Source organism: Amborella trichopoda, chromosome 10, assembly GCF_054954075.1.
Source record: "Amborella trichopoda isolate Santa Cruz 75 chromosome 10, AtrichopodaSantaCruz75HAP2 v2.0, whole genome shotgun sequence".
Taxonomy (NCBI): Eukaryota; Viridiplantae; Streptophyta; class Magnoliopsida; order Amborellales; family Amborellaceae; genus Amborella; species Amborella trichopoda.
Window position 1 is genome coordinate 43,295,906 of NC_142345.1, and position 10,712 is coordinate 43,306,617.

Sequence of the window (10,712 nt, forward strand, 5' to 3'; positions counted from 1 at the left end):
CAAAAGTACACCCCTAAGCTGCTCGATTTTGCATCAGGTTATTGTGACTTCTTTATACCAAAAATAAATCGTCTTGTCATATATATGTTATGAAAAAAATATCTGAATTCTTCCATTATAACAAGTAAATAGGCACTCAAACACACCTCATATGACTCTTTCAATATTGCCTATTTATGAATTCTGACAAGCATACACACCAAGAGAGAAGGTGTCATAATTTTTCATGACAAATAAAGATTTATAAAATATATTTGTGTGACACAATATGGTGGAACATTTAAAAAAAAAAAATGATACAATATGGTGGCTGACCAGATGGAGCTCCACCCCAAATTTGTTAAAGGTGTAGTAGAACACTGCTCACTGTTGGATTAATGGGCTGGGTGATATGATCTGTCCACCATGTTGAGCTGTTAACTAATGACAGTGCATGCAGATGGTGCAAGATCATCTTCCACACTGATCTAATGGTGGACAGGGTGACAATAAAACAGTGGAGTGGCATCCATGGACCTTATATACTCCATAGAATTACATTTTAAAACATGGATCATAGGTCAAACAAGAGAGAAGCTTGGTCCAGTCCAATCTAGTTCACTGCAACTCATGTGGGTGAACATGTGAAATCACTTCGAATGTACTATAAAATATTTCAGAAATTTGAGTTTAGGGAAAAAATAAAACATAAGAGGTTTTTAGCATTAATAATAATAACAAAAGTAGTAGCAGCTGTAGTAGTAATAGAAATACTTGTATTATTTCATGTATTAGTACTTTTGTCGAGATATAATCAAAAGGTATTGTTCATTAACAATATAAAATTAAATAAATAAATATAGAGAAATAGAAATACCTTATACAAGGGAACTTTCAGAATTGGGACAAATTTTGACCAATATAAGGAGGCTACAGCACACTAAATGCCAAAAAACTACATCATAATGAGAAACCACATGTGGGTAATATCAATAGCACCATAATATTTATATCAAAAAGAATTCGGAGGCAAATGCATCATCCTATGGCAGTGTCCAAATTTAACTTGGGTCAGACACGTGGGTCATTAAATTCCTAGCCTAGGTTATAAAATAGTTATCCATTAACCATTACATTAGCAAAAAAAATTAAAGACTTAGTGTACATGCCCAGCCGACATGTATAAAACTAGAAGTTCATTCAATCTAAAGATGAAAAATATAAGCAAGCAAAATGATTTCATTTAGATCCCATCCACATAAAATAAAGGGAAATTCAGAGATGCACCATTTAACGTTGTACACATTTGCTACTATTCCAACTCATAGACGTGCTTTTTTATGGGTACCTTGAAATTAAATCAAAGTATACGAGTAAAATGTTAAATAGATCATATCTATTAGGTATTTTGGATAAATTTCCCTGCGGCTAGCCCGCATATTGTAGAAATGCGGGCTTGGCAATAAATATATTTTTAAATATAATTTGATCCTAATTTTTTAAAAATATATAATCTTTAATATGGAGATCATGAATATGAAAAAATTAAAATTAAACATAAAAAATTGAAAACTATAAATAATAATTTTATTAAGAAAACATTTGGACCATTAGTTACACTTGTTTTTAGATGGACCACCTATTTGCATCCATTTTTGAGATGGATGCTTTATACCTCTGGACTGCATATTGTAGAAATGCGGTCCAGCCCGAATGAAACAATTTTCCAATAAATAAACAAACAAACAAGATTTACAAATTGACAATTAACTATAAGCAGACAAGTAAAAATACAAGTTTGTTTCATATGATATGACAAATATAACCAAGCAAAGCAATTGATCTGTATGCCATCCACATTAACTGAAAAGATGAAGGGAAAAAAACAATTCATAAACTCACAACCATCTATGACTAGACCGAGCACAGCTAGCAAGGTCGATAGAAAATCACAAGTACAACCAGTGTTCCATCCCTTCACAGGGCCACAGGTCCATAATGTAGCCAAATTCAAATTAAATTACAAGAAACATGTCCATAATGTAAAAAATATTATCCTACTTAGTGTTCCTCATCATCATCATCATTGTTTTTCCATGTTGCTCCACCATGTAACCTAAAATAATATTTTAAAATTATCTTCTTCTATTTGCCATAATGGAGTCGCTGTATATATTACCTCACCTCCTTCAAATTTTTAGACAAATACACATATCAATCCTCCTCATCTCCTGTAGTCTTCAGCAGCTGGTTCATATCATTCAATCCTTTATTGCTTCCACTCCTACAAGTAAAGGACTTCTGCTCTCCAGTACACACCCTTCTAAACAGCTCTTGGGACTTCAATATCTTCACTTCGCAATACAAAAGAGCACCAAATAGTGAAGAAACAATAAAATGATGTTCAAAGGACACGTTAATGATCAATTAATAACCTAAATCTTAAAGACAATCAGAAACATAAAAGGAATTAGTGAAATATGTTTAATTGCCTTGTGTCGAGCATAAGTTACAATGGACATGTACATGGTTATTAAGCATGTTGTCCCTAACTTATCGAACCTTTTAAAATGTATACATTCAGAGCCCTGCCAGGCACACATTCAGGTGCACGACATGTCTGGCTAAGGATCCAAATAGCTATAGATGTAAACTTTGAAGCACTACTTTCAAAGTTTCTCCAGCAGTAAAAATGCCAGAAAAAGGTTCAAAGCTAGTACAAGTTATGAATCATATATCAAAGGGTGCAGTTGGCATACGGATGCATCCGTAGCTGTGTAGAGGTAAGGTAAGCTTCAAACCTTCAAATTTTGTCATGGTATATAATTTTGATGTAAAATGTTCTTAGGATTATCTCAAAATCTATTTTTATATCTAATTATAAAATTTTAGATTTCAAAAATGGTTAAAATCAAGTAGATCTATAAACATATGAAAATCTTGAAAATAGACGGTGTAGATAATATGTTGTAAAATGCACTATTTCTGAGACTTAAAATCTTTTTATTTTTCATGAACATGCATCTCGATGTCGAGATGATCAAGCAAAGGGTTTTTCAACATTAAAACTACCTTTTCCGATGGATGTTTGAGGTGCATCCATAGTTCTACATTATAAGGTTGCAATCCTTATATAAACTTTTTCCTATATCAAAACACCAATACATCATTATTGAAAAAAAAGAATCAAGAAATGAGACAGCATTTACATACAGTGATAAACTTTTTATTGCCATCGCATGTATAAGTCTCTCTTTATCTTCAATTGTGTGGTATCATCACCGTAATGCAGTACGTTTGCAATCCAAAACACCACAGAAGATCTAAAGGTAGTTAGAGGAGAAATCAGTGTCGTAAAAAGATTAGGGCCACAGTTAATAACCTGATGCATAAAGAGATTGTTGAACGTGGTAGTCCAAATGTCCATTATGACGTTTGGGCCAGGAGCCATAGGGCAACTGGCTCCTAAACAAAATTTCTGTTGCCTCCTTTGCCCTGTACATTGATTCATAAAATTAGCCCAGCATGAGCTCTTCTTGATGTTGTCTACCATACACACCATACACAAGACATATAGGAGGGGTTCACTAGCAATGATGAAGACAGTGGAAGAGGATCACAGTGAAGAATTTTGAGTCAAATGTTTATACTCCTACAAATATTTCTCTCTGACAATAGACCATCTAAGAAATCTTTACATATATTTCAATGTTGTCCATGGTGCACCATTGCTTCTACACAAGTTTGCCGGGAACATGCAATGGTCAAGTGGATCAATTTCCTTCCATAAGTAAATTTTCTCGTCAGTTACAATGCACAAGCACGTTTACATCCTGTGCTATCAATAATTATGGCGTGTGGCGTGCTAGGTTAGATGAGTTCAAAGCTTGCGCATTACGTAGCAGCTCTTAATGCCCTAAATGCCAAGCAAAGAGTCTGAAACTTGCAGTCTCCATGAGATTCAGATGGAGTTATTTTTCCAAGGTAACATCATCCCAGTTGCATTAACATTATATCAGAAGAAACCTCAATACAAATGGAGGCATCCCCATTCCTTTTAATGTGATGTTCTTTCATGTAGAATATCCCTTTATGTCCATCAGCATTACATTATATCAGAAGAAACCTCAATATAAATGGAGGCATCCCCATTCCTTTTAATGTGATGTTCTTTCATGTAGCATATCTCTTTATGTCCATCAGATCATCACTATCCTCTTTTCTTCTTTTTTACATAGTCATCACCATCCATAGCATCACCATCGTATATAGAAATGGACAGCGATGAAGATAGAGAAAATCGGACCTACCATTGAGGTCAACCTCTGGTGGCTCACACACTATCTCTACTACCATCCATCATCTCAATGGATGATGTTGACACAATGGAGTACGATTTTTCCATTGTATATAGAGTAAACAGTACTTTAGACCATTCATGACAAGCAGCCTTGTAAACGTGAGATGAAAACATAATCAATTTCTAATACAACAAAGTGTAAAAGGAACCAACAGGCAGAATACTATACTTCAGGGCAAGTGAGTCAAAGCCAAGTGAAAAACACATCATATCAAAGTAAAACTTTGGAAAGCTATAAAACATTTCACAAAATTCATAGGATGATGATTGCGAATATACCATGGCATACAACTAGTAACTAGGCTGCATCACATTTGTCCACACAAAATTAGATTTAACAGATATGAAAAATTCTACTCTAGAAATGGAAGATAGGATCTTAAATATCCCACTGAAACAAAAAACTACTAGTTCTTCCAGTTGCCTCAAAACCAAACCAGAAAGAAGAAACCAAATAAGAAGACCTAGCATAATAAACTTTAAATGACTAGCATTTCCTTTGTGATGATTTGATGACAAATCAAAAGTCTACACATTATACACGCCAAGGAACATATTTGAAACTTCCTTTCATGCCGTCAAGTATTTTCTGAGCAAGCTACACTGAACATGAGCAGCCTTGCGATGAGGCACAATCCTCAAAGATTATTTCCAACTGTAGCTCTGTTAAGGACAGAGTTGCCATGAGCCTTTCTGGACAAGTTTATGCCTCTGTGAGTGTCCTGCACAGTGCCTACCTCATCTTGACCACCCAAAACAAGGACAAGAAATAAACAATTAAAAGAAAAGATTAGCTCAATTACCATGTGAGTCCAGCAAAGACAATAACAAAATCGATAAAAACCCATCGTATCACATGGTCTACGCAGCAGCTCCCTGAGGCTTCATGGCACAAAAGAGATTCAATATATCGGCATGGTTACGAATGTGACCTGGAGACCTGGAAAGTAAATCATGGGCCACATTAAACCTGCCTGCCTTCAAAAACGCTTCAAACATGCGAATTATCACTGAAGTAGAAGGTAGGTTCTTCACTGTTATGGCCGCAAATAGCCCCACAGCATCATCTACAGTCCCAGATTTAGGAATATATTCAAAAAATGGATCAGTAAAAGGTGGAAATCCGTGACACTTCATCAAACCCAAGAGCTTCAATGCATCACCAATCCTATTTTGGCCTATGAGCTTTTCAACTAAGGTTTTGTATGTGGTATGCCAAGGCTTGATCCCCGTATTTTCAACCACCTTCTTAATGAAAGTGAAAGCATCACCTGCCCTTTTCAAGTCGCAATATTTATTCACCAGCAATTCAAGTGTGGCAGCATCTGCCTTACCTTGTTTCTCTGCCACCCAAAGGAAAATCTTGGATGCCTTTTCTAAATCACCAGCTCTACAAAGCACCGAAATAACCAGGTTTTGAAAATTAACATGTGCTTGCAATCCACTTGCACTTATGGCCTTCAATATTTTATCAGCCTCACTTAATTTACCAATACTAGCTAATGCTTTAAGAACACCATCAACAGAAGATTTAGAGACAGAATGGCCTGAATCCTCAAAGGCCTTAATAGCTCTAGGAAACAAATTCAAACCCTGTTCAATATTCAATGCTAGTGTCCTTAAAAGCATGGAAAAATCATGGTCTGAAGGCTTGTTTGGACTCTTCATCGTGTAAACATATAAATCCACTGCCTCATTAATCATTTTTCTCTTTGAAAACCGCCTCGAAAGCTTGGCATAAGTACCCATTTGAATTCCATAGCCTTCCTGCTTCATTTCCTTGACCAAATCCCAAAACTTATTAATGTAATCCTCTCGCCCCAAAAGAACAATCACTGCATTATAAGTGTTTTCACCGTGCTTAAAAGATAGTTCTTGGGAAACCCAACGAAAGAAATTCAAAGCCTTTATGGGAGAAGCACTAAGCCGTTCCAAAATACGTACTACCATTTCATCAGATAAAGAAATGTCCAATGAACCCAATTTTTTACTTGCTTCTTCACTCCAATCACATTCATTGACAATCCTAAGTATTTGAGTGCATATTTTCGCATCACATGAACTGGACTCAGGTTCCGAAAGAAACAATTTCTTCAATTTTTCAGCATCTTTCACCAATTTTGCCTCATCAAAATTTTTCAAAATGACTTTGTAGGCTTCCTCTTGAATGTTCTGTCCTTCTTTTCTCATAGTTTTGATCAAACCCCAAAACTCAGTTGTATAACCCTTCTTACCCAGAATAACAATAATTGAATTATATGTTTCAGAACTAAGCTTACCATCCATAGCCTCTAAAGCCCAATTGAAAAACTCAATTGCAGAACGAGGATTCCCCTTAAGATTTTTCAACACATGCATTACATGGCCTTCATTTAGTGAGAAATTCAACGTTTTCAATTCAGTTTCAGTCTCCTTAGACCATTTGCTCCTCAATACAATTTCAGTCAACTGGGTATTCAGAACGTCTTGATCTCTGGTTTGAGGTGGATCAACAGAAGCTAAAACTGCTTGTGATGAAAACCCATGTCTTAGATTTCTCGCATTTGAATAAAATGCAGAAAAAAAACTATTCTTATGGGCATCATGAACCAATGAACCAAACAAATAACCAGGTTTCTCTGGCTTTATATCACTGACCTGAAAATGGGACGATAACTTCTGATATTTTTGAACAAGCAGTCTGGAATATCTCTCAGAGATAATGAGCTTCCCAGCCTTCTGCATTTTTGCTTCCTATGCTCTGAATTTGAAGATTTAAGTTTGTGAAAGTAGGGTTGAGGAAAACTACGGTCTCACAGGAGATTTTTCGAGGTCCATTAATGGCAATTTTCAACGTTCGATCTGTAAATGGTTTGGGGGTATTCCTGGGCTTGAGTTACACTGGTAACGTGTTGTTCTTAAGTGCTTGTTAGGGTTTTGCATTTGATAATGGACCCGGTTTCTATGCGGCCGAGCCCGCATATGTAGAAATGCTTATTAATAAATTTATTTTTAAGATGGATTTTTGGACTTATCGTGATTATGAAAACATAAGTATATTTTAAAAACTAAAAATAATAATTCTATTAAGAAAATATTTGAACCGTTAGTTTTCCATCATTTTTAAATGAAACACCCACTTGTATCCATCTTTAAAATACATGCTTTACACTTTTTATACCGCATATATATATTCCTGTGGTCCAACCTGTATCAAACAATTTTCCTCTAATAATAGGGAAAATTGTAGGCACATGTTTCCCTGTCTTAGGACTTATATATACATTTGCGTCCCCTTTTGATGTTTAACTTTTTAGAAAGGGTTTTGGATCAATTTTTTAGGTATACATAAAGAAAAAATATATAATGAGACCATAAAATACCTTTCATACAAAGTGGTCACAATTAATCTTTAACCATTAAATGTAAAATTGGTTTGCTACATTTATTGTATTGATCAAGCTCAAAGTTCAAAATAAATTTTTTCAAATTTTATGACAAACTCAAACTATCAGATTTTATATCGGAAGGGTATACTCATTCTATTAATCAAGCTAAAAGCTCAAAAGAACTTTTCTCGAATTTTGTAACAAACTCAAACTATTAGATTTTATATTGGATGGTTACAAGTACTTATGACGTCTTTGTACCAGAGGTAAACAGTCTCATTGTATATAATCCCATGCACAAAATCTAACAAGGAGATCATGAATAAGTAAAAACTAATAAATTTTAAAAAAATAAATTATTATTTAAAATTTATATTATTTTCATCTTTTTTAGAGGGACCACGACTTTATATGTAATTGTCTCGAGCATATAAATTTAGATGAACATGGAAAAGTTTATATAGAGTCGAGGCTCTAAATAATCAAATTTGAGCCTATGTAAAAAAATTTCGTTGTTTTGATACCCAAATATCCTTAAATTGATCATCTCGACATTAAGATGTATGGACATGAGAAAAAAATAGATTTCAAGTTTTGGAAATAGTGTATTTTGTAATGTATTTTTGAACTGTGAATTTCTAAGATTTTCAAGTTTTTATAGATCTGTTTTTGAAGCTTTAAACTTTATAAATAAAGATAAAAATAAATTTAAGGCTATTACAAATATTTTCAGTATTGAAACTATATTTTTCAATACTATTTGAAGGTAGGCTCTAATTTGATTGTTAAGAGCCTATGCCTTATACAAACTGCACCCCTTTGTTGTTTCAATCTCATGCATCGAAATCATGGAGTAAATTTGATCTCTTACTCCGAGGTTTTTTTTGGAACTGAAGCCAAGAACCAGTTTAATCTAAATCCTCTAAGCAATACAAACGAACTACTTTTATCTAAATCTTCTAAATTGCACAATGGGGTGGTGGCGCAGTTGGCTAGCGCGTAGGTCTCATAGCTGAACGAGTAATCCTGAGGTCGAGAGTTCGAGCCTCTCTCACCCCAAAATGTTTTTATCTCTCATATTTTTATTTCCCATCCAATCCAAAATGTTTATCTCCCATCCAACTCATATTTTTATTTCTCATCCAACCCAAAATGTTTTTATCTCCCATCCAACTCATATTTTTATTTCTCATCCAACCCAAATGTTTTTATCTCTCATCCAACTCATATTTTTATTTCTCATCCAACCCAAAATGTTCTCATCTCCCATCCAACTCATATTTTTATTTCTCATCCAACCCAAAGTGTTTTTATCTCCCATCCAACTCATATTTTTATTTCTCATCCAAGCCAAAATGTTTTTATCTCCCATTCAACTCATATTTTTATTTCTCATCCAACCCAAAATGTTTTTATCTCCCATCCAACTCATATTTTTATTTCTCATCCATGTGGTTTGTATTTCTCATCTAACCCAAAATGTTTTTATCTCCCATCCAACCCATATTTTTATTTCTCATCCAACCCATAATGTTTTTATCTCCCATCCAACCCATATTTTTATCTCTCATCCAACCCATATTTATCCCATGCTTTTATCTCTCATATTTTGATCTCTCATCTAACCCATATTTATCCCATGTTTTTATCTCTCATCCAACCCATATTTTTATCTCTCGTCCGACCCATATTTATCTCATATTTTTATCTCTCATCCAACCCTTAATTATCCCATGGCTTTTTACCTCATAGAGCTATCTCTCATCTAATAAGTTTCCTATTATTTGGTAAAGGAAAAAGTTTATACAAGGATGCAATCTTATAACCTTTGATTCATCATCTCGACGTTGAGATGTATGATCATGAAAAATAAAAATATTTAAGCCTCAGAAATAGTGCATTTTACAACATATTATCTACAACGTTCATTTTCAATATTTTCATATGTTTATAGACTTACTTGATTTTAACCATTTTTTAAGTTTAAAATTTTATAATTAGATATAAAAATAGATTTTCAGATAATCTTAAAAACATTTTACATCAAAATTATATACCATGATAGAATTCGAAGGTGCACCTTACCTATACAGCTACGGATGCATCAGTATGCCAACTTCACCCTTTGGTAAAACTAGCCCCATATTTATCCCATCTCTTTTTACTTTTTGTTTCCTATTATTTGGTAACTAGCCCCATATTTATCCCATCCAAAGTTCAAAGAAAATGGATAGATAAGAAAACATTAGATATACTTAAAGTAAAAAAAAATATATGATTCGGCCAGTACTGATACTTTGAAGGAAAAGTATTCCATTAGTCAGCCGGTGCAAGAGCCCGTTGATCTTGCACCGGCTGACTCTTCAACGTTCTTTCTAAAGATGGACGTTAGGTAAAACGCACAGGTCATATCAAATATGGATGGTGCAAAACATATCCCTAAAAAAAATATTTTAAAGTTTCAAAAAAAAAATCATATTTATGATCAACTTGACTTGGATGATGAATCCCTAAAATTTTAGATAAAAAATCCATCTTCAAGATGAATTTCAGAGGGAGGTTGTATGTTGTACGTTTACATATTATTATGAGTCAGCTGACTCATAGAAACCCTATCCAACTTTGAAAGGTAGAAATGTCTGCCATTTTTTTTTTACCAACATTCAATAATTTTATTGATAACTTAAAATGAAATTACATCGTTAGAAATAGTAAAAGAACCAAGAGTTTTTTTTACCAACCTTCAATAATTTTATTGATAACTTAAAATGAAATTACATCGCCAAAAATAGTAAAAGAACTAAGAGAAACGCTGTCATTTGCTAATGTATCAGCAACATCATTAGCTTCATGCTAAACATGGAAAAAAGATACAGATAAAGATGCATTAGCATCCATAACCTGCAACCATAAAAATCGAAGTTCCCACGGTATTTTTTGCTCCTTCCTGGGCCACCTAATAACATTCAGAGAGTCTCCTTCAATTAAACAGCTGGTCCCCAAGC

General features: G+C 34.0%; 1 protein-coding gene and 1 non-coding gene across 14 annotated transcripts; one reads left to right on the plus strand and one right to left on the minus strand.

Annotated features, from left to right (window-relative positions):
- Window positions 1–1,851: 1,851 nt before the first annotated feature.
- Window positions 1,852–7,218, minus strand: LOC18447551 (pentatricopeptide repeat-containing protein At3g02490, mitochondrial). Of its 13 annotated transcripts, none has more exons than XM_088849156.1 (4): window positions 6,977–7,218; window positions 5,143–6,843; window positions 3,362–3,474; window positions 1,852–2,328 (listed from the first exon to the last, which is right to left on the minus strand). In XM_088849156.1, exon 2 carries the CDS (start codon window positions 6,695–6,697, stop codon window positions 5,201–5,203), a length of 1,497 nt encoding a protein of 498 aa, XP_088705282.1. In that variant the 5' UTR covers window positions 6,698–6,843; window positions 6,977–7,218; the 3' UTR covers window positions 1,852–2,328; window positions 3,362–3,474; window positions 5,143–5,200. The 13 variants fall into 13 exon arrangements, with proteins under 13 accessions (XP_088705282.1, XP_088705283.1, XP_088705280.1 ...); XM_088849157.1 differs by having other exon boundaries at window positions 1,852–2,333; XM_088849154.1 differs by having other exon boundaries at window positions 1,852–2,333; window positions 3,193–3,474.
- Window positions 7,219–8,680: 1,462 nt separating this feature from the next.
- TRNAM-CAU (transfer RNA methionine (anticodon CAU)) lies at window positions 8,681–8,766 on the plus strand. Its single transcript is given in 2 exon segments — window positions 8,681–8,718; window positions 8,731–8,766. It is a non-coding gene; the product is annotated as a tRNA-Met (tRNA).
- The last annotated feature ends 1,946 nt before the right edge of the window (window positions 8,767–10,712 follow it).